This window comes from Hippoglossus stenolepis, chromosome 13 (assembly GCF_022539355.2).
Source record: "Hippoglossus stenolepis isolate QCI-W04-F060 chromosome 13, HSTE1.2, whole genome shotgun sequence".
Classification (NCBI taxonomy): Eukaryota; Metazoa; Chordata; class Actinopteri; order Pleuronectiformes; family Pleuronectidae; genus Hippoglossus; species Hippoglossus stenolepis.
The window spans coordinates 7,509,742-7,535,383 of NC_061495.1; the positions used below are offsets into that span (position 1 = coordinate 7,509,742).

At 39.8% G+C, this 25,642-nt stretch overlaps 1 protein-coding gene across 9 annotated transcripts in view; it reads right to left on the bottom strand.

Annotated features, from left to right (window-relative positions):
• Window positions 1-25,642, bottom strand: part of stxbp5l (syntaxin binding protein 5L) — a 123,014-nt gene that overhangs the window by 93,893 nt on the left and 3,479 nt on the right. For all 9 annotated transcript variants that reach the window (XM_035175424.2, XM_035175422.2, XM_035175421.2 and 6 more), the window contains exon 2: window positions 7,456-7,553. In XM_035175424.2, coding sequence (XP_035031315.1) covers window positions 7,456-7,553 — 98 coding nt within the window. The remainder of the gene's footprint in view (window positions 1-7,455; window positions 7,554-25,642) is intronic.

The following is a 25,642-nucleotide window of genomic DNA, read 5'->3' on the forward strand; positions in this document are numbered from 1 at the left end:
CTCCTCACCAAGACAACACCCATTTTCTCGAGAGCAAAAAAAAAAAATGATGACAACTTTCTCATATTGTGTTTTACCGAAGCTGCTTAAATATATATATGTATATGCATATTGCCATAAACCTAAAGTACTACACAAGAATAATGAGGCAGAATCTAAAAACACACAGCTGGATTTGTGCACTGGATGAGATTTGAAGTAGCTCTCATGTTCAGAGAGCAGGTTGTGTATTCTGCAATCGTTTTGCTCTTCTATGATGCTTCATGTATGATTTGGTGTAAGAGTAAGTTCACATTGTCCACAAATACATCTGAAAAAAAACTATTATCTTTGCTTTACAACTCCAGTTAAACTGAGAAAAAGCTCCTGTTCTGTTGTTATACATTGTGCACTGTATCATTTAGTAGTGGATGGACTGTGAATGTAAACCACTGGCATTTCCTGGACTATTCGCAGCGCTGCTATTAATAGTCAGCTGACCTTTCATTACTCATCCACCTCGCCATCCCCATCAGAGTGGACGAAGGACCGGCGAGCAAAGAAAACAAGGAGGATGAGGAGGATGAGGATGAAGAAGAGGAGAATGTAAAAGCACAGACAACAGTTTTCGAGGAAATCCACAGTAAAGGTCTGACTGTCTATATATGTGTTTGCAAATATACACAAATTTGTCAGTTTATTAGGTACAACTATAGCTAAATGATAGCTAATGATGATAATAATAATAGAGTGATAAAGAGGTGTTGATTCAACTGTAAGATTTCTTCACATGATGTAATCTGTGTTGTGTGTTATATGAATATTGTATAACTTGGAACACACTGCAGTACAATATGACTGTGCATTCAGTACTTTTATGCATATCTCTCTACACCCGGTATCCCAATTTAAATGAGAACACAGAAGAAGACGACAGGGCTTCTCCTCTTCCAGCTGCTCTTTAACCCTTCACTGGCTACACATGACATTAATGCAATCAAGCTCAACTGAAACTATTTTCACACGTTGAGTAAGACACACAAACAGAAGAATCCACTCTCCTCCCCTCCGCGTTAAACTGCTTTGTGTAATATTTTGACATTGATGCATTTACACTGAAATTAAAATACTATGAGGGAGAGAATTTACCAGTTTGTGCAGTGAATTTTACTCTATGTACCAAAAGGGATTGTGTTTCAGCAAAAAACAGCAGCAGCAGAGTGGTCAGATTCAAGCACAATCAAAGTGAATATTTTCATAATCTTTTCTTAAGTTGAAGACAGAAGTGAAGAGTAAATAAAAGAAAACCCTGCGCACCGTTCAGTAAAGCAAAACCACCACAAAGGAGGCAGCAGCACACGAGTCAGTATATGAACTGGCTGGTTTCATTGATTTTTAGCAATTACTTTTAGCAAAACAATCACAAATTACGGTAGACCATATTGATTTTTTTTCACATAAATATATGAAATAATAGAGCATACTGCTTAATGTAACATGAAGCCATATCCTTAGATGACCCGTGGGAAGAGTCCACAGCTGTAGATGAGGGAAGTATATTACTTTGTCAGTGAGGTACATAGAATGCAAAGCAGGAAAGGTTGTTGGGTTAACAGTCTCACAGTCTTACTGGAGGAAATAGAAATGGATGCAGGGGAAGAGAACAGGAAAGTGAGAATGTGAAGAAAACAAGAAAGTAATTGGGAAAAAAATAGGAGGATGAACAGACAAAGGCAGGTAAAACTGAAAGTTAAGAGAAAATGGAAAAACAAGATCCAAGACAAGTAAGAACGGAGACAATGAGACAAAGATGGAGAACAGGATCAAGTCCAACAGATACTCTCATTTTGCCCATATCTTTTTTTACAGCCAGGACTTTACAAGCAAAGTGTTAAATGACCGACAGACACCAAAAAACTGCAATGTATCATGGGGCATTGGTGCTTCCCTGTCCCCCTCTAAATGGAACAGCACTATAAATGAGATCATTATATAGCTGGAGGGAAATTAGTAGTCTTCCAACCAAACCAAAAATACCAGTGTTAATGAAGCCCTGAGGAAGCATGGCAACTAATTAAAAGAGGGTGGGGCCAAAAGGCAAACTGAGACAACTAAAACACGAGGGTTACCAGCTTGTTGATCCAGGCCATTAGTAAAAACAAGTTAAGATGACATGCTACTAAATCAGCAGTAAAATATGTATATTATCTGCTACTATCTTCATATTATGAAGAACTTAAAAGAAAAAGAGGAGGTTTAAAGTGGTTTTGGTGGTAGGATGTACTGTATAGGGAAAAATCAGGATGTAGAGGAGAGGATACAACATGGAAGATAATTATATGGCCACATTAAAAAGGTTCTTACATAATGTGGTTTCAAACTTTGTTGAGCTGAGCAGGTGAGGGACACGTTCAGATTAACTTAAGCATGCCTGAGAAAAAGAAAAATCAGCCTCCTTACCTACAACTTGACTTAATGTCACTTTATGAAATAACTTAAGACACTAAAGATATAAAACACAATCAAGAATCTGACTTTGTTGACGGGAAATGAATAATCAATGTTGTTTCAAGTAAATTTTGTTGTTCCTGCATCTCAAAAGTAAAGATATGCACCTTTTAATTATTTCAAATCATTTAAATAACTGTGGAAACTACAAAATATTTTAAATGGAAGAGGTTGCCTTGGTTTTTAGGAACATGTAATGGACATTTGTCATTTCTAATTAAAGCAATCAGTACTTACCTAATCATTTTTACAAATAATGCTCGAGTTGCAGTCCTAATTCTCTCCATGAAGCACTGATTAAAGGAAAATTCATTTTCTGCGCTTCTTTCTAATTCAAATTACCTACTACACACACACACTGCGTTTCCTTTCATCCCGAGGTGAACTGCAGGGTAGAGACCCATTAATTCAATGAATACAAAGGTAAAGTGAGGATGAGTGAGGTGTGGTTACGAAGAGCTTAATATTGCTGCTTCATCTCTTTTCCGTCCTGCGACTACAGCAGCACTTTCGCATGCTCACTTCCGACGCCAGTCAAAATTGCCTCTACTCTTAGTTCACAAACAGAGGGCTGCAAATCCTCTTCTGAGTAATTCAATCAAGACCGAATCACTGGGCAGGACTGTACATGTCTCACTGTGATTGTATGCTTGTGCTCATATCCATGGCAACAGGGGGGTGTTGATAATGAGCTCAAGTTTGGAGATTTTACGGCAACAACGGTGGTGGAAATTATGTAAATAGAGCCTGGTGTGGGCAAACGCTCCCCACACTTAATCTGAGGAGCATCTTGATTGAGGCACCGGCGGCCTCCTGCAGGAGCCGAGCGACTGATAGAAGAGTCATTATGTTTGCAGGCCCACTCACACAGGCAGCAAAGACAGTGACACAGTGTGACAACAATGAATGCCTAATTGATGACTATCTGATGTTATAGTTTGTTTCACTGGCACTGCAAAGCTGCCCTGTCACACACACACACAGGCAGTAAGACTGCGTGATTGATAATGCACTAACAGTTGCTCTGTGTTTACACAGTCGCCTCCTCCCATTGCCTGCTCATGCTCCATTGGCCAGATTAGGTTTGCTAATTGCTTGCTGCCGGTCACTCGGCTGTGGTGAAGAGAAATGTATCCCTGAAAGTAAAAGCTGCAGACATCTCTTCACCCAGCGGTAATCTGAGGAGTGTTAGCTAACTTATCTCAAATGCTCAGCACTGTCGTTAAATATCTTCCAGGCTAAAGGCTCGACGGGGCCTTGAGCTGATGGGGGACAACGTGCGAGATCAGCTTAAGTGAAGTCTATTTCACATCATGAGATATTATGGATCAAATATTGGACATTCATTTTATTATGTATGTGTATGTATGTATGTATACGGTCAACTCAAAAACTAACCGACAGTCTGCACAGTTTTTATAGTCGAATGGCAGTGATGCTTAATTATGCATCAATTGTATTTTAGTGTATTTTTAAGCACCGGACATCCTACTCTAATTGCACTATACTTTTAACTGTATTTAATTTTATTCTGTATTAATTCTGTATTTTACATGTACAGTTGTATGTTATGTTTTTGTGGGGAGGGGGTTATGTGTTTTGTTTCTTTTCTTGTTATGTGTTAAGCTATAATTGTCTCGTCGTGGGCACACTACGGCAAATTCCAAACAACTGAGTTAAACTGGTGTTTTTCTGCTGTTGCACACTATTATGAATCAGATAAAAATTATCAAAACATGAGAATGAAACCCTTAAATAACTAAATATTCAAAATGATCATATCAGGAAAATACAATACCACTACCAGTTGGTAAACAATACTTTTGAATTGTCGTCCAGGCCTAGTCTCAGGTCAGAACAATACAGTCGTTAATGTTAAGTGCATGTGCTATAAACAATTTTACAGGAAGACTCTTTCTGTCATCTTCCTCCTGCCCATCACTGTTTTCCCATTTCTCTTTCCATCACTCACTCTTGTTCTGCTGCTATGAGAATTTACTTTCCATCAGACTCTGGACAATTCTATTACTACTTTCACTGCACCAACACACAAACCAATAACCGACATAAACACATTTTTGTACAGAGATGATGACAATATTGACACAGGTACACACACACACACACACACACACACTTGCTAAAACTCTCTCTCTGTTCAATGTGCTCTCTCTCCAAAATCTCAGCATATCTTGGTCATCTTGTCCCAGCCAGAGGGAGGAGTGTCCTCGGAGTCCACTGCAGAGATCCTCATTGCCAAGCCACTGCACCACCCTGATGACATTGTCACTATGCACCATTCACCAGAGCAGGACCAGTCCTTCTGCGACTGCCTCAGCTGTTCATGGTGTGACATCAGGAACAAAGCAATTGCAGTCAGTAAGCTAATGTACTGTTAGTGTTTCTTGATGATTACGAGGGGTTGAGGTTCCTCCCACTGCAGAAGCATGAGGTGCAGCTTAAAAGAAGTGATTCATCAATGAGGGAACGCAAAAGGCCCCTTAACTGATAGTGTAACCTACTATAAAAAAGGCTAAAGTAGATTAACACAAAGGGATTTTATGACTTCTTGCTAAATTGTACCAGGATTAGATTGTGTAAAGGGAGGGGAGACAGGTACAGAGAGATCTGATGGGAAAATCTAAAGACTCACTGCTGCTGTTTCAACCACAGATGGCCTTGTTATGTATTGAAACATTGTGTTGGCAAATTATATACCTAATGACATTTATGTGAATTTATTTTTCTATGCAAAGAGGACTGATTATATACGTAATCACCATGTTCCTTCTAGACAACACTATGGCAGCTGAAGCTCAGGAGGGTTGTCCACTAATCGGTAAAGTCGGTGCTTCACACCCCTCATTAACATATGGACCCCAACTGCCCCTGATGGCTGAACTGTTAGTTTGTAGATGGTATGTATGAGTAACTTGTTCGCTACATGTAGGGAACCAAATGTTTTCTGACAGCGGCGACAGGACTCCACTGCAAACTCAAGATATATCGATCACTCCTCTGCCTGTATTGACACACATGTCCCGCATGCCTACACACCACACGCTGGAAAGCAGCACGTTCCACAGAGAGCCCACGTAACGGCCGTCCCACACAGTCGATCAGAAGTGTCATCCGCATGTTTCACTTTAAGCCCTGGGAGATGAAAACAGATTACAGGGGGCAAAATATTTATTTTCCTGCCAAATCATGATGTGTTACCACAGCAGCTCAGGTATCGGGTCAGTGACGGCAGACAAACAGAAGAGAATGAGACAAGGCTCTAACTTTAAATTGCTTGTTTTTACACCCTGCTCCGCCCTGGAGAGACTAGGTGAGGAAAATAAAAATCCGGTGAAATATTCGTGAAAGGCGGCGCTCAACATAGTTGCAATGGAGAATAAAAGCAAAAAGGCAAGACTTGCTAGTCCACGGCTTATGAAGTAGAAATAGAGCATGAGGAAATTACTGCAATGACTCCCACTTGGTTCAGTGCTAATACAGCTGCGAAGACAGCGACATAGCCAGGAGAAAAGCAAAAGAAAAGCTACAGCGGAAAATGGAAAACGAAGAGAGACCGAAACCTTGACAGAAGATGACAGGCGGATGTTCAAAGCCCGGGTAAGAAAAGGATGACAGGCAGTGAAGGACACTAGAAAGGTGAATTGAATAAATACAAGCAGAAATAGAGGGAAAACGCGGCGCTCTAGCAGGCGATGCAGTATGAGGAAGAATGAGAGCACAGCTAAATAGATTTGTGTGGTTTATACGAGTGCATGCAACTGAAAGAGAAAGTCATTGACGGGCCACATGGGAGCAGAGGAAGGTGTGTGTGCAGCATGTCAATACAAATGCTCAGAAAATCAAGGGCATCAATTCATCTCAAATCTCAGCCTTGCTTTACAGTCAGGCATTCATTAGAGAGATATAGAGATAGATAGAGAACAGAAAAGGATTGAGAAAAAAGGAGGAATGATGGATATCAATATATACATTGAGATGAGCTTATCATGTAATCAAGCCACATTCTTATCCCTTTTCATCAGCTATTCCGTGTGTCATCAAACACATTAGTGCACTTTTACCCTTCTCCAGAACATTCAGCCGCCTACTCTCCATTGCTTTTCCCTTTCAAATATTCAAAGAATGTCACATCTGCCTCTGTCACCATCGCTCTGCTTTCCTGTTGGTTTCAGCATAGAGATCATTCAGTCTATCCATCCACTAGCCCAGCAGGACCTGCAGTGCAGCTGCCGTGGCATCAATAATTGTTTGTTGCCTCAGTCCCTGGTTCCCTAAAGGGATACCGGGAATCTCGGGTATTTATGAGAGAGTAATGTCCTACCTGGGTTGCACTTACACGTCCTCTCTCCCAGCCCCGTGACCTGGTGACCCAGGGGATGGGCTGTGTGACGGGCAGTTCTGCGCCTGCGACATGACAGCCGAGCAATCATTTTGTGACAGGACGGAAAGAGGGATGAGAATTAGGAGTGGAGGAGGAGGGAAGGGGATGGAGGAGGGGGAGGCCCTGTCTGGAGACTGTACTGCAGTGCCACAGGTTTGTGTAGGAGACAAACTATTTCTATTAGGATAATTGTAAGTCTGCCTGATGTTATTTTCATTTTTATATTACATGTATTTAAATTTTACGGTGTTTATTTATAACTTAATTACTTTCCTGCCTCAGGAAGACAACCATTAAACCCCAGATGGGATAATGTATGATTTAAAACTATTTTATATTATTACTATTATTATTTATATTTCCCAGGTACATACATTTGGTCATACATTATTAACATTAGCACTAACATTAACTACGATAGATCATGTTTCATTGTGCAGTAATAAAAAGGGGCAAAGGCCAAGGGATGCATTTAGAATAATCTCATCAAAATGTGTTAATGTACAGTATGTGTGTCTCTGGACGCGATGAGGGGAGGAAGTGAGCAGATGAGGAGTAAAGGATACATCCGTACGCCGCCTGTTCTTGAGCCGATGGCCAGGATCTTCTGCACGGGGTCAAAGGCCAAGGCTGTGGGCTGGTAAGGGAAACCATGCCGCACCGTCTACAAGGAAAAAGACACAGGGCACTATTTTAATTAAACCAGAGCAACATTTCTTTTTTGATGATTTAATCATTTAATGATTTGTCCTCCAACATTCCACTGTGTAATGAGTCCAGATGAAGCTTTATGATTTTGTTAAACTGCAACCTTTTATCTGTTAAAACAATTTAGGACTTAACCCTCTGAAATGTTATCGTTTTCTTAATTAAATGGTAAATTTAACAAGACATATACATTTTTACTTGACATTTTCATGCTGCTATGATTGCTGAGGTGACATGGATTCCACAGCCATATTCTTGTAAAGACATCATTCCTATTATTAGCTGTATTAGCACAACATTTATCAATACACTCACAAAGATGCAGCAGAAATAAAATTGACAGAGAACTTCTCCTGTTGATCAAACATAAATATAATAAGACAAACAAATTGCTGCTTCTTACAATGTTACAGTGCATTGTTTGTTATATTTATGTTATTGTTCCTTCTGTATTTAACTAACAGAGAACTGGCCTCAACATTCATATACCAAGGCTTGATTACAAAAAAGAACAGTGACACACACATACACACACACACTCTCTCTCTCTCTCTCTCTTGAGATGCGCTGCAGCTGTCTGCCATTAGTCATGTTAAATTTCCCAGCAGAGCTCACTTGCAGTTATCTGCTCTCGAGCGATATTGAAGACATGGACATTACCAATGTAATGGAAATGTTACCACATGATATTACTGTTTTACTAGCAAACTGTATCCAGTAGAAGAAAAAAAGTAATTCTAGCACTATGCAACAATGCTACAGCTAAAGTAAACATCACACATAAAGAATGTATGACTACCCATTACAGCATGGTGAGATGAGGTTATTTTGATTATTTAGACCTCTTCTCAGGACTTTGTCTGTAGGTAAACATGTTGTCTGTAGGTAAACATGTTGTCTGTAGGTAAACATGTTGTCTGTAGGTAAACATGTTGTCTGTAGGTGAACATGTTGTTGTTCATGTTGTTTACTCTCAACTTGCACTGCTCACATTCAACCTGAGCAAAGATCAACAAAGCTACAGCTGAAAACGCTAGAGTCGGTGTGGACCCCTGCATTTACTAAGCCTGCTCGACATTATTGTCCAAAATGATATGTATTTAATATCGTCTTTTATTTATTTATTAATTCATTAGTCTTTTTAATATTGTTTAATATAATATTGAATCTGTAAAATTCAATAATAGGCTGGTCAATAATAATCCCCACCCCTCGTCTCTTCACCAGCACCAACACCTTTGTCTGGCTGTCTGAACGGTTCTCACAGGGTTTTGTCTGCTCACACAACAAAGGCGTGAATTCACAAAGATAATATGAGAGGCTGTGGATGAATTAGATGGGTATGAAACGCAGAGAGAATCAAATCACTCAGCGGTGATCACACTGGACAGAGGAAAATGAGAAACAACACAGACGCACTCTGACCCAACTATGGGTGCACGCCTGTGTGTGTGTGCCTGCTTTGCACATGTTTCCTATTCATATGTGGTAAACACCAGCTTCTGTGTGCGAGTCTAAATGTTTATTAACACATGTTTCATATTCATGGGCTCATTATGATGATGCATGACATGTTATGTTTATGTTATATTTAGGGTCAATAGGACTGTGTGTATTCACTACTGTAGCGCTCACCAGTTACAAGCACATGAACTTGAGATGTACACATATCTGTCACATCATTAATACATACACAGCAGGGTTCTACTGCTACATTTAGGCCAAATAGTGCCTTGCATACAAATGGAGTTGCAAATAATAACAAAGAACCTTTCTGTAAAAAAGCTGTCTGAGTACAACTATAAGGATTTACCAGTTGGCATCATTGATATATTTAAAATGTATAATTGTATTACTCTGCATTCTGTAAGCAACACACAGCAATTGCTGAAATTCAACTGTTATTTTTTCCCCAATAATGCAGTTACGGTCTTACTCCTGATCAGATACAGCCGGGAACGCTAATTAGGAATCTGTGATTTGATTGCTGTTGTATCATTTGCAAACGCTGTAATGCTTCTTAATCTGTTTCTACTAAAGTGGAACGAGCTAAATTTGAACCCAAAGGGACCAAAAAACATGTTGCACACAAAAGCTCTAAAAAGTGTAATTTTGTAATAATACTCGAGAGTTGAAACTATCCAAAAAATCTATACTTTATGTTTTGTGGCTATTTAATTACACTGAATAAATGTACTGCTGAGTACACATGTAAACAATTCCTGGGTTTGCCCCTAGATCCACACCAAAAATGAATGGGTTCCTCCCTGACACATATTGCCTCCTTCCACCAAGTTGTGTTGTTCTCTGTCCAGTATAGTTTTCACATATTCTAGCTTAAAAACAAATAAACAAATGAACAGAGGCAACAATGCAGGAAATGCACCTGACAGTGGCTTATAACATTAAGACATGGATCATGACCACCAATGCACCAATACAACATATATCCTTGTGCTTTTTATGGAATTAAGATGTTTTATTTTGCAATCCTTGAAATTGGAAAGATGGGACATGAAGCCAGAAACAAAAAACATTTGAAGGGGTTCAAGAGGAGATGGAACAAGATTACAGGGTTGAAGAAAAGGAACTTAAACACTTAATGAAAGAGGAATGGTAATATATGCTTCAGACAGCGGGGAGAGATCTTCAGATACAGGCAATGCTGTTTTACACTGACATAAAATTGATTGAAAAACCCAAACGCATCAGCAAATGAGTCTGACGTGACAGAAAGTGATAAGAGCAGGTCAGGCTCATTCATACACAACACACGTATGTAAGGGCCATGCACACACACATAGCAGAGAAACACACACACACACGGTCAGACACACACACTGAGCTGCTGGGCTACAGCAGAGCCCATCCCCATATACATAAAAGACAGCCAAGAAGTGGATGAGGGATGCATTTACTCTGGTGGATCTCAGAGCAGCTCATACATATTTTAGGGACAAAGCCATAAACCTATTTTTTCCCTCTTTTAGTGTGTATTTTAAAATACATGTGCATGTGTGCACGGGAGATTCACACATACGTCCATCCTCTATCCATCTATCTGCCTATCGTTTGTCTGACAATACGATAACAATAACACAACTTCACATCAATGCAGTTTTACATAGATTAAATAAGAACTGATAATTATGGATTAGGTAGCTGTTTGCGAATAAAGCTCATCAACTTATGTGATCAACATGAGAAAAAAAGAAGGAGGAATTACTAAATATATGTTCATGCTGGTGAATCAGCCAAGATATACATTTTTAAATAACACAGTCAGCTCTGCAGGATTTGTGGACCTGCTGCTAAAGGACCTGCGTTATGGCCGCCAGAAGCTGCATTACATCAACTCCTCTCTCAATCTACCTCCTCCCCTCTCCTCTTTCTTTGTTGTGTTGTCTTCTCCCCTGCACACACACAAACACAGTCTTCATGCACAGAAGCCCTAACGCTCAATCTGATGAACTACAGACACCCCCACCCCCCTCCAAAGACAAATACCACCTCATGTCACCCTCCTTCCTCTCTCTCCACACAGCATTCAGCTGTAGAGCAGGTTTAGATCCCTGGTGCTATAAATAGCTCGTAGCACCCGTGTCTGTCTGCCACAGCCAGGAAACTGAGCAGCATCTCCAAACACAGATCAACTCAGTGAAACACAACGTTTAATTCTCATGTGCGTGTGATTACAGTAACATTTACTCTGATATAAATGTACAGCACATACACAATTAGTTAATAAGGTTAATCTTATTCTGTGTTAGGATTATCTTAAACATTTGCCAATACAATTTTGTATTAAGATTCAATGCTGTGTGTGCATGTTTCCTCACAAAATATTTGGTAATATGATCAGACTGGCTATTCACTGTATCTTTAATTTCACCTCACACTTTCTCATTTGAAAATACAATATGTTATATGTACAAAAGGCTCAGGTGGCCAGACAAGGTTTTAAGACAGTGGTGACAATCCATTTAGCCAATTCAAGATTAATGTTATAAAAGGACATCACGTCTCTCTCATACCTCGAGAACCGTTAATCTTATTGGCTTCTTCTTGGTCTTCTTTGTCCAATGTTTTCCAGTTGTGTTAGTGAACTTACAGTGTGTGGATATGGACAATAGTTGTACATCGGTCACTTGTATCTAGAGTAGTGTAAGATACTTTTCACCACCTAGCAAGATCACTTAAGGTTAACCGTGTTGAGCTAAAGTAGCATCCACATACCTACTATTTCTACTAATTCTCCTATCTTACAACTCTTATCTCTCTATCTCTTCAGAGCTTCACTGAGACAGGTAGCGTGCGAGTTGAATGTGGTCCAACTGATTCACTGCAGCAGCCCTTCAATGTGGCTCATGGCAGTGCATCACTGCAGGTGCTCTGTAGATACTGAGACACGTGAGTGATGTACTGAGCAGACTCTACAGTGTGGCCTTGATGGTTCTTGCATACGTTCATCTACACAACAAAATCACAGGGAAAGTGCTGAGCATACAGACCAAGAATAAACGGAGGAACGGATGAAGACAGTATGGTGAATAATGCATAGTAAGAAAACTGTGTGTGGATGGCGAAAGAAAGTAAGATAAAATGGAAATGATGGAGAGAAACGTACTGCATATGAGTAAGAGTAAAATATATCTTACATCGGTTATAATCTCTATTGTTTAGGATGTTTTATGATGAATAAATCATTTGAGTTATCGGACCACTTCATTGTTTCTTTTATATTACTACTGTAAGAACTCGGCAATCATGTGTAGGATTGTTCTGCCTCGGAGGACATACACACTCTACTGAGTGCCATTCTTCTTCTGAATGCTTCTTAATGGTGTTCACGTCAGCATCTTACTGTATCTTGTGTGAAATATGCAGGTCTGCTGCATTAATAGCCCTAACAGATATGGTGAGCATGTATAGAGAGGTTTTCTTGTGTATGAGCTGACAAACACAATATTATATCAGCATTAAACCCAAGATCCTTTCCAACCTTTACGAGTATAGTTTCACAGATTCAGAATACAACAAATTCCAAATTGCTTGCCCTGCAATTAAAACAGCAATGTCTTTAAAAATACAAATCCTAAAATGCAGTCATTACTATTATTGTAGCCTCTGCACTTCATCAGCAGGATTCCACAAAAAGTCCTGTTCCCATTTGAACCAACCATGGTGGAGGGCTGGGGGCGTGCACCAATTAAATTCTGTTTCAGTTTTTTATCACTTTCCTTCGTGTATGGATCTGGATGTAAAGAAAAGACATTTTAATGGTGTTGAGATCTATGAGTTTGCGCAGAAACTGCTGAATCTGCATTACACGTAGTTGCACTTCCCCCTGATAAATTCCCGAAGTCTCACTCTTACCTTCTTTTAATGTTTCCATAACCGCTCATCCGATCGGCTTCAAACTTGGCAGGTATATTAATGAGGACCGGGGGAAGTGCAGCGTTGACTGCTAATGCTGCCTTCAGCTGGAACTGGTGAGCTCGTGGTTATGATGTGGGATGTCGTGTTCACTGTGTGCTTGGCGTTAGGAGTTAACTCAGGAGAATAGTGCTGCTAGGCAACGATAGCGTGAATACTGATTCAACATTATGTTGTTAGCTAAGAAATCACATCTCGCGGGCACAGAGAATTCAGAAAATTTGAGGCACAGCGTCCTGTATATCACAACAGGGGGTCTTTATGAAGACTCTTCCTGTAAGTGTGGCATACATGACCGTTTGAAGTGTTTCGGTTGAGGAGCCGTCAAGAGCACAAAGATCGCACAGCTAAAGGAGCACGTCTGTAAAATCTGCAGTGTGAGTGGTTAAAAACTTATCATTTGGATTCAGTCGGGCAAACGACAGCAGTTTAAGAAAGAGGCTGACACATATAATACTATATAATAATATTACACACAAGGGTGACTTAAATGGCCATTTACTAACATAGTGCAAACCATTTTGAAAACTATTCAAAACCGATTTCTGTGAATGCTGCCAGAAAGGGCTTTTTCCCAGCAGACATTTTGACAGTAATTTGTCACAATTTGAAACAAAGATGAAAAGGAAAAAACATGTAAACATAATAAAATCAATAGTAACTGAATTCCATTTGACTGCTTTAGTTTCAGGAACCTGGTATTGAGCATGAGGCATCACACAGGAACATGTGCATGGAACACAGCCGTCATCAGTGATGTACTTTTCCTTCAGTGACATGTCAAATAAACTGGCCCAAGTTTCCCATATGTATTACATTTTTAAGCAAAAAGTCATAATTTTTTAAAGTCATAATTGTTTATGACTTTTTAACACAGAGCCACACTTTGATGTTTTGGAAATATTGGTCTTCCCAACTGTAGCAACACGTTATAAATGAAATTCAAAAAGCAATCTTACTGTACTCATTGTTATTTCTAATGATGTTGAAACGTGAGGTGTCACTAACCTTTTTATTTCTCTGCAGATGCAGGTCAGCGAGTTCTTGTCTTCAAGGTGCAGGTGTGAGCTATCGTTAGCTTAGCTTAGCTCTTTTTGTTTACCAAACGTTTAGCCTACCTATAACTTTTACTGTCCGCACCATATTAGTGGTGAAGAAGTTCAAAAACAACTTCTTGTCAAGAAAGGGATTTGTTTTCCTTCGGCGGCAGCTACACTTTGACCAGTGGACCATCTTACACCTCAGTCTGGGCTCCAGGAGCAGAAAGGTCTGCAGGTTGGTAAACTATCGCGAGACTTGAACCACACGCTGCAGGAACGTGACCATTGACTGTGGTTTCTATTCCAATATGCGCAACGTTTTTTACATTTACGGTAGTCTTATTTTTAAGCTGCGCAGCTTTTTTGTCTTTACGGTAGTAACTCCTGGCAGCACACTCTCGGTGAACAAGAGGAAGTGGGAACAAATAGAAAAGGTAAAGCTGTTTAGTTGTTAATATTTGTTGGGATTGTTTATCTTAAATGTTGTTAAGAAAAAAGAAGAAAAGGGGAAACTCAAACTACACATTTTTTTTTTCTAAAATGAATCACTTTATTTTAAGATGCCTTTTTTCAAAGCTCTTTAACCCTAACCCTAACCTTATTTTACTTGAAACAATAAAAGAAAATTGTATTATTTTATTATTAGAGTACCCTTCAGTTCAATGTGAAGATTAATATTAAACATTGTTGTAAAAATAATTGGGTCGGGAGCTGGCTGGGAATGGGAATGATAAGGGACATGGCTGATTGTATCTAATGATGCTGTATTTTTGTTCTCACACTGCCCAAAATAAAAAAAGACATTACTATAAAAACAAAGAGTATGTTACTGTAAAATGCCAAATGCTCCTTTGAACCATGAAAAATAAAACTAAATACTCAAGGAGCATGCAATCCTACATTAACTGTGTCTTTCTTACTTTGTGATCATAGGTTCATGATCAAGTATCTGATTAAATAAATGTAAACATATTTATTTTAATCCAGAGTATTCATATTAATTTTAAAATTATATTATTGAAACCAAAAATCTGAGAAATGGACAACTGTGACATATTGAATCCAGGCCTGTGTGTCTCTGAGTGAATTTGAACGACGTGTGTGTGACCAATATTTAAAATTCAAATGGGAGTGTTTCAGTGTTGCCATGACAATGAGAGCAAATCAACCCTTAACAAGATAACTGTCCTCTGCTGGTTACTCTGCATATCTGGCGATAAATCCAACTGATGATGTTAGAGCAAGTGCTTTATAAATGAAATACATTTGTACATAAATAGCACCAAGGCATCCAGGATCTGTGAACCCAGTGAGGAGCTAAGGTGTGTTTATCGCTTCTTATAGGTATGCAAAGTGAGCTTTGTGAACACATTATCCATACAGTTCGCCTTTGTGTGTGTTGAATCTTCCCGGTGTGCATACAAATTCTCCCTCTGCATCTCTCAGGTGTATGAGCTACTTCTCCCTAAGGCTAAATGTCAGGATGAGAGACAGTAGTGCAGAGGAAAGTAGAAAATTCCAGTCACATTCATCCAGTCCAATTTCCTCTACGGACTCAGATTCTCCCGAAAACAAACAGAGTTACACGTGGCTTCCCCGATCACTGTTTGAAGGGAGATATTTTGAGGTTGATCTAAAATTCCTTTGATCTTGTCGGGAGCAGCCCAAAATAAAAATGAATAAAGAGGCAAAGCTGAACGTGGGTAGGAGAGAAGACGTTAAGGGGAGAGGAGATCAGGGGGTTTCTGAATGTGTGAAACCAGTTGGAAACACACAGTGGTTACACAACACAGCACGACGTCATTCATTTCTTATCAGACACATTCTTGGCTTTATTTTCTAACCGAAGATTTATCTGTTATTGTTGAGATGCCCATCAGGTCTACCTCGGGTCCAGGCTGTTCTTTTGTGTTCCATGAAATTCGAAATGCAAATTCAGGATTCGGCTCAATCCAGTACATGAACCATATTCAAACATGCAGGAGCGAAAAGAGATGTGTCCTCTACAGTCGGCGTAGGCTGTAGCCTACAGTCATTTGGTTGAGGTTTCAAACATCTTGGTTTTATCTGTTTCAATAAAAAACATCAGTCCTGAATAAGAAATGCAAAATTTGAATATTTAGTCTTTTTTGGTGTTATGTAGCCGGTTTATTATGGAACCTGATATGAGAAAAAAATGTTAATTAAGCTTCAGGAATGACATAACAGCTGTTACGCACGAACGAGATTACTGCAGAATTTGATACAAAGGAGTAATTTCTGTCTTTGCAAGCGATGTTTGACTCTTCCAAAGTTGAGGACTTGTTTGAGCTATAGAGACGTGTTGGCTTAAACCAGTTGTGACTATCATCATCATCATCTGACGTCAGACCCCTCGCCAAAGCCATCCCAGCCGTTGCATCATGGACCTTCATTTGCAAAAGGTTCCCCTCCCCTGATATACAGGATACATCGCACAGTTATATTAACAAAAATTAGGACATGGATACAGCTGCATATCAAGCACTGACTGTATGTGTGTCTGCACCATTCACACAGACAGTGGAAAAGCTCCAGACATGTTATGTACAAGAAGTAAATAATCCATTGTCAAATAGAACGACAATATGGCGGCGTGCAGCGAGAACAACCCCTCTTCCAAGCAGCTGTTACGCCAGCTAACAGGATCCTTCTCTAATGTTTCCAGATGGCAAGTGTAAGATAAGATCTCAGATAATTTGACAGCTACTTCGTTCCAGAAGTGAGACACTGGCAGGGAGTTCTACACCATGTGGGAAAGATGCCAGCAGCCTTCAAATGGCAAAGGCATGTGCAAAGGTCTCAGCGTCTGTGCATCAGATTCAACCTAGATGGTGCAAAGTAGGTTCTGTGAATTTTTTATGTTTCCCAAATGCATCCCTGTCAAATTCAGGGTGAAGGTCAGGACAATCTCACTGTCACATCCTGTATACTGGAAGAAACCTTAAGTAGAGATTTGTAGAGGTCGTGGCCTTACTTCTGCTGTAAATGTGACACGAATTATACATAGGATGAATGGTTAAGTGCCACGAGGTAACATTGGCTTTTAAAGCTGACAGTAGAAGAAAAGGGGGGAGGGTGCAGTAAGAAAAGATTTATAGATCTCTTGAAATGTGCTCAGGCCTTTATTTCTGTACCACTCATACCTCATATTAACTAAATGATTATGGAATAAAGAAGAGAAGCTTCGCCATTTAAAAAAACTACATTACAGTTGGATTCATAAAGGTGCATTATCTGAATGGGACCAAAAAAGATGGGACTTAGTTCACATTGTGTGAAAGATTCTCAGGCAAAGAGATGTGCGTTAGCTGTTTGTCTGAAAACCACTATGGCAGAGGGTGCAAATGAAAATGTGCTTGCTCCTGGAGCGCATTTCAGAATATACGAGGAAAAAAACACTCTCATTCTTTCATTAACAGGGGATGTGAGCTGCCACAGAAATGAATGTTTGGCCCCCATATATAAGATAGAAATTGAACATATATAACATGTAGGGTGTGTTAGTAGCAGGCAAGCAGGACTATGATATCAAAAACTACCTCTGATGTCTTATTCCAGTGTTTTCGGTCATGAATAGAGTGACTCAAGATTTCCACTGTGTGATTGTTTAGCACACTGAAAGCCAAAGGATTCAGGGACTTTGATTCATCACTGAGGCTGGGACTGATCTAATAAGCACTATGTGCTCACCACACACACACACACACACACACACACACACACACACACACACACACACACACACACACACACACACACACAAACACACACAGAGAACAGCACACAAATGAGCACAGGGTGAGAATACTGCGCGAGAGATTGGAAGTATGAAAACGAATGAATGAGCCTGGATAAGCCTCTCTCCCTGCTGAGTGTAGTGGGGTCATTAGTATGAAAGCTGCAGACAGTACGTGTGGCCAGAGGAAGTGGGGGGAGAGATATGTTTGTATGTTTGCTGCTGTGTCCATCTTTGCATTTATATTACATTTGAATTACTGTATGATTGTTTCTATCTGAGGGGATGATTATGTACATATTACCACACAAACACACCTGAACATAGGGAGATACTGCACAGACAGGTGCAGCTTATACTGTTGATATATATCAGGCAACATTTGACAAAAACAGCTAAAGGAAGTGTTGTAAGGCCTGGACGTTCAAGACTGCTCCCCCAATCTGAATGTGTTGTAAATAGACAAAAACACAACATACATGGTGTATGTTGTGGCAGCATTCTGTTACTGCACAACACTGCTGGCTGTCAAAGGCACTGATTCTAGACTTAAAGGGTATGGATATAGGAAGCTTCTTTCAATAAGAGAAAGGATGAAGGGAATAAGGTGCAGGCAAAGCTATAGGTGGAGAAAAGCTTTATCTCCTGTTGCTGCAGCAGCGAAAGAGCAGGATAGTGAAGTAGGGGGCTCTTGAAGACGAGCTCTTCATTTGCATATGTTTATAGCTACAGTATAGAAATACAATATGCTAATACAATATGTAAATCATCTAAAATAAGACTTTTTCCGAGGTACACCAGTGTGTGACGGAACAACAACAAAGACAGCAATATACTGACAATTGACCTTATTCTGTTGAAGATATTATTTCTGTTAAGATGTTTAAATGAGTTGCTTCTAGAATATCCCATTCATATTCCTGTTTACATGTTACAGAGCAGAGTTTTCGTTTTTTGTTTAATCTGATATTGGTTTGTGTGCTCAAATAATTGGATGACTCTATTTATATCGTATCAAAGAAATTGAAAAATAATCTAATTATCACATCAAGAAAATGAGATTCAGAGAGATTCTAGTTGGCATATGCTTGCATCATTTTTATGACCAGGACAGGGAAGGAGAGAAGCGGACATGATGAGTGCGACAGACAGATGAGATGCCAAGTGTTACTGGAGATATGTGAGGAATAGGAGACTATCAGACACACGGATATGACACAGAGTTAATACAGTTTGTCATAGTTCTCGTCACACAGTGGAAGCAGAAGCCATGAGACCAGTGAACAAGGCTTCGGCATCATGCAATATAGCAGAGGGCAACTTCATCAACATCAAGGCTCTTATTTTTTCAAAGGGTTTTGCTCTTACAGTAGAAAAGAAATGGAATTAATGGAGGTAAGTGAGGATATAGATCGATATCATGGTGTGAAAGCCCAGAGCCTGATGTCTTGTGGTAGAGCACAGAGAAATATCTGACTCTCTGCATGGGCTAAATCCTCAATCTTTCAAGGTTTCCAACAACAATCAGGCATGTGTCCCTGCAGAGGAAATCATAAACCTAAAATCCACATCTTTATATTCTATAACTGTAAAGCAATCTCTTCTGTTTGTGTGTGGAGGAGGAGGTTGTGATTCTATGCCCATGTCGTGCCGTCTTGCAGCCACGGAGTCAGAGACCAGCCATGTGTGGATGTAGTGTGCATGTGGTTTAACCTTTTTAACCACAGCAGCAGGCATGTCAGTGAGCCTGTAATGGCATCAGCATCGTGCCTCCAGGCTTGAGGGAAAAAGGTAGGAGGAGCGGACAAAGTGTAGACACATCACGACGCTGTAATGTCATATCACTGCGCCCCCTCGTTTTCACTGGTTGGTTTTCAAAGTAAATGTTTGGTGTGTTTTGCCGGGAGAGGAAAGTACACATTCAATGTTGGTGCAGATCCGCATCAAGGGCCAGAACCAGGAATTCTTCATCCCTTTTTAAAATATTTTAATTAATTTATATATCTTGATCAAAAAATCTGGCACGTGAAGAGGACTGATATCTGTGAGTAGGTGCGAGTTGGTGCAGCATAATTAAATTAAAGGGGACAATTGCCCTTGGTGGAAGTTTTCTTTTTACTGGGTGTCATTCTAGTTGTCTAATGGTTTGAATAGAAACAGTTAACTTGAAACTGGTCATCCATAGTATTTAGATTTAGGTGGTCAGCATGCACACTGCACGTCAAGGCACAATGGGTAAGATGCTGAAACTGAATCCACTCAAGAGTTAAAGTTATTTGTCAGTTAAGTAAAACTCTATCACAAAGTGAAGAAAATGTATGATTGAATTAATAATGCATTATCACCTCCGCCAAGGAGGTTAGGGGACTGATATGTGAGGTTGTGAGATGTGGTTCAGATCCGAATAATCTGAATATAGTGAATTTAAAATGTAATTTCTTGTTAGCAGTATTCACTCTGAGTGCCATGCAAGTACAAAGTTTAGTCTCACAATATATATACCTGTGCTCTTGATGTTAAGTGTCCAAAACAATTGGAGAAATGTTTAAAATGATACAAATGATGATTCCTGTTAAACTTACTATCTCATGTTGCACAAGGCAGAGTGTTTTTATGACATGAATCACATTTAAAGGCTGAACATAGCAGCTGTCGGTCGTCGGTCCTGCCTCCACATACAAAGATAACTTTTTAATTTAGATTATTAAACTTAAATGTTGAAGGAAGACATTCATATAAGGCCAAGGCACAGGAAATAAATTGCCTCTTCAATATGCTGTCTCCTACTTATTGAATGCTCTGCTGCGAGGCTTCTTCTGAGTCCTTTTTAACTGAATTATGAAAAGAAAAAATGTCAAAGAGGAACCTTGAATCCTATAACATGCTGCACTTCTGTTATAAAATAAAGTAGATAAATACATTTAAAAAACCTCAACTCCAGCTTCTACATCCACCCTTTAGATACTTTAAGAGCCACATCAAGCCGATGAGGTTTGTCAAGTGCCTGAGAGAAGCTCTTAAGAGCAGATGGATCCAATAACCACTCAGAGGTAGGGAAGAAACCCCAATGTTGGTTTAAAGCTTTGCAGCACTGCAGCTCCAAGTGGATTGTTTTCCATAATCAGGTTTCAACTCACCGCTCTGAGTTGTGCACTAAAAACACTGTGTTTGGATCGTTTTTGCTCAAATTTTCTCCCACAGTCGGTGAACAGAGGGGGAAACATTTACCAAAATATGCAAAACTGAAATGAACATTTCTCTACAAGAAGCCTCATGAAGGACAGATGGTAGAACAGCTGATGGTAGGAGTTACGTTTGTTCAGAACTGCAGAACATCTAGGGCAAGTATGCATTTCCTTTTTATGAACACTCCCAAAAAATGATTGTGTGTCAGTGAATTCCCCCCCCCCCTCAAACCTTGTTACCTCCACCAGTTAATGTTTATTTGAAGAAGCTTTTAAAAAATACTACGGGACACATTACCACAAAACATGGTTGAATGATGAGTTGTGGGTCAGAGAAAAACACTTAACACTTAACACTGCTATAGGGTGTTTTTCAACTGATATTTACTGAGTGTTTGCAATCCGGTGCAGATCTACATAAAATCCAGATCTATTAAAATGTTATTGTAGTGCCATAAGGGGACTTGTTGGGCCTCGGTGGAGGTTTGAGCTCTCTGAATGCCATTCTAATGAAGAAGATACAATTTAATTAAACCCAAATTTAGTTCTCAACAGGAGCTTCATATCAAACAAAACAATACATTTCTGTAGTGGTTGATCGCATACTGAAAAAATGAAGACTGACTTCCTCAGAGAGTCGGAGTGATGGAAAACTGAGTGAAATGAAGGGCTGTTTGAAAAGCTCTCTCGAGTGTATTTGCACAGCATGAGGAGAGGCAGCGCAGTCTGCCGTCACCTACAGACCGAATGGACAAAGCTTTATGAAAGCCCACACAAAATCAAACAGAAGCTATTTCTATTGGCTCGCTCTGTCTCTCTCTCTCACACACACACACACACACGCTCACAAATACAACACTGTAGTTGATAATTTGATACACACAGGATGGTTGCTGCACACTGAGCGCACAGTATACAGCTCACTGAACGTCTTTCCTCCTTTTCCCCCGTGACATCAACTCCTCCTTAATTGATCCCACACTGTGGCTTCTGACAGGCAGCCGACACATGGTAATGTGAGACTAGCTGGAAGTCGACCCACTGAGTCATCACACCCATGGAGAGCTCATGGGCTCGCTGCGGAGGGGGTGAGCTGATCGCTACGAGCCCACGTATCATGCTGTCGGAGGAAAGAGATGAGCCCGGGGTGGGGGGGGGGGGCACTTGACCTCTGAACTGCATATATGAGTTTAATACACAATGTTTGCACCCTAAATGGACTACAATGTTGAAACTCTTACTGTTCATCTAACTATGGCTCAAAGCAGCTTTTCTTCATTAGTCTGAAACTAATCCGATCCTCCAAATGGACATAGAAACTACGCTTATTAAGAGGAAATCTAATTTGAAACGTGATTGTGCTGGTGTTGTGGGTAATCATGCTCCCTCTTCTGAGATTAATCACTTATTAGAAGGAGGAGAAATGTGAACGGGGACGAGATGTCTCACTCGTCCACCTTTTAACAAGCTCCGGATGCAAAGATATTAAAAAACACTTAAAAAACTCATGAATCACGTGACTTTGCTGCAATGATCAGGGACCAATACAAGTATTCCTCTCTCTCCTCTTACACTCATGTTTATATGAACTGATTGTTCTCTCTTAAAACATCAAAGATGCATGAAAAAAATATTGCGTAGAGATGTCTGTAACTTATTGGCATTAAAACAGTCCATATGGTGCTCACACGTTTTTGCAAGGTTAGGTGGCCATGCAGCTTTGTTGATTCTTTCTTTCTTGCCCAGGTTGTTTCTGAGTTGCTGCGACATGTTTACTCATGTGTGATTACAAATATCGAGTCGCAGATTATACTCCTGAACACTGACGGATCCTGGAGGGCTTCGACTACATCTGCATCCATTTAAGTCATGTGCTCATCTGTCGGAATCACTTTGTATTTTCTACATCAGCTTACAAACGTCTGCGACCAAAACTATATTCATAAATTCTGGGTAATGGAGTTGGAGCCATGCTCGTCACAGCGGCCACATAGAAACCATCACTTTCCATTAATTATAATTCTACAGCTAGACGCAGGGTGATGGGGTTAAAAAAAAGGAAGCGGCACATGCAATATGGATGAAGTCACTTGAGCTTTAGAATTTGCACAACACAAATTACAGTCATTTTGACAGACAGCGGCAGTGATTAGCATTAAACACGAGGCTGTCAGGGATTTTCAACTTAAAAAATGGGCTAGAAAGCCTCTATTTCCAGATATATAGGATCTTTTATACTTCAATACTTTAGTCCTGCTCTACTTCCTCTGTGAAGCTCATTATTTTTTACCTTTAATGCCTGATTTTTTTATTGAAGAAGAAGAGGTCATGTTTTCCCCCGTCGGTTTTTGTGTGTGTGTTTAGAAGATTACACAAGCAACTGATCGGGTTTCCACGAAACTTTGTAGCATGTGGTGTGTGTCACGGAGGAACAGATTAAATTTTGGTGCAAATCCAGGATTTTTTGGGTAGTTTTGCAACGTTTTTGTTGATTCCCGAGGGAATAATTCATGGAACTTGATGATAAAAAATATATAAATAAAAGTCAGGCACATTTAGGGAACTGATATGTATGAGTGTGTGAAGTTTGGTGCAGCCTGAGTGAATTTAAGGACACCACCTTGGCGAAGGTGCGCAGTGCCCTTCACGTTTTATGATCTTGTTTACTTGCAATAACAATAATCCTTTTTGGCCACATGGGGCAGAGGAAACTTAATATTGACACGTTATCAAGTTTGTGATCGATTTGATAAACTTTTTGGCAAACAGTTGCCTATTTACAAATCCAGCAGCAATATTAGCATTAATCTGTAGCCATACCAATTCCTCCAGTAATTCACCAATTATACGCGTCTGTGCAAAGTTGAGTGCTGGTTGGTGACGGTGAAAACGTCGTCCAAACATGAAAATCAAAGCAAAGAGCTCAAAGAAGCTACAAATTATGCCAAGTAGCTTCAGAGGCAAGTCATAATAATCTATATTATCACAACGAGCAACCACCGCTTACAAAGAGTCATGTTAATCCATTGGTCATGTAAAAAATCTAAATATTACAGCCATTTTAAACCTCAGAGTATATATTTTGAAGTTTCAAAGTCAAACTGGGTGATAGTGTTGCTGATAATCAGCTCTTCAGTAAACATTGTCCAGCAATTTTCTCCATTTTCCAAAGACTTGCTAACATGTCCTTACCACAGTAAAACCAGATGAACAAAAAGAACAGGAAAGTCTGATTGAACAGAGAAAAACACAGAACAGAGATAAGGCCCACATGTAATATTTTGTCTCTTCCCTGTTTGACTGAGGCTTGGATTCAACCAGCTACTGACTGAGGACGGTGTTTAGAAAGGCAATCATGCTCCAAACTTTGTGTTCTACCATTTTCCAGAAGTGCTCCACTCGTTGGACATGTGGAAATTGAACAGGACGACCAAGACAAGCGACGTGTTTCTGGATTCACACTGTGCTGATGATAGCTGTCAGTAGCAATTTAGAGGAGGCATGAAAGGATGCACCTGGCTGGCTAGGACTCGGTTTACACGACTCCTTGTTCTTCTTGTCTCTATGAATCTGGCTGTAACGTTTTGTGCTCATTGTCCCAAATAATCGTGCAGCAGGTAGGATTATTTTGGTGCCGACCAGACACCAGAATCTGAACATCTACAGGAACCATCTATTTGATTGGGGCAGATACAGAATACACATATGCTATTTTTAACGACCTTCTTCCACAGAAATCAAAATCCACAAAAATACTCTAAAAGGAAAAAAAACGGCTAAAGATGGTGAACAAAACCGAAACACCAGTAGCACAAACCCAGAAACATGACCAGTCATCCTGGCCAAGACTACGGCAAACACAGAGACTAAATATACAAGGGAGGCAGAGATCATTGAAGACATCAGGTGAAACACATTAGGAAGAGGTGCAGATGATCACAGGGGCGGGAAACAGGATAAAGACAGGAAATAAAGCAAGAGAGAAACACAAGGAAAAATGTTTCAAAGTAAAACAAGAAACCAAAAGGGCAAACAAACACAAATCCCTAAAATCTGAAAGCCTAAACACAGATAATGTGTTCATAACATACAAACATCCAAACACAAAAAGGTAAAATCGGAGCAGAAAAAGAAGATGGAGTCATGAGCGCAGGTCTGTTGCTTTTTGCAGAAGAAGTTGTCTGAGAGAAATATGTTTTGAAGAATGAAAATCACCAGTTAAAGTTGCACTAGTGGATCTGCTGCTGCTCTGTAGTCTCTTTATGTATTCATGTATTTGAACTTTTACACACAGAAAGTACATGATGAAAAACAATAAAGTTTGTAAAAGTAACAATAAGTTATTCACTTAAAATCCACTGGTCGACCCGTGGGACCAATATTTTTGCAGAGATTCAGACAAGCTCCTGTCAGCTTTGTGCATTTCGAAAACTAATGGAGATGGCATCCTCCCATTCTTCCTCTCTCTGGGTTTGGCTTGTTGTACTGTGGTTTTAGCCAAAGGCAAAGTGCTGTTTCTATTCTGTTTTCCTTTTTTTTAGGGTTTGATCACCTATTCATGTTTTTGAGTTTTGTCTTGGGGCTGTTTCTAGTCTAAAGTGAAAGCTGTAAACAGATTTGAAGTAAA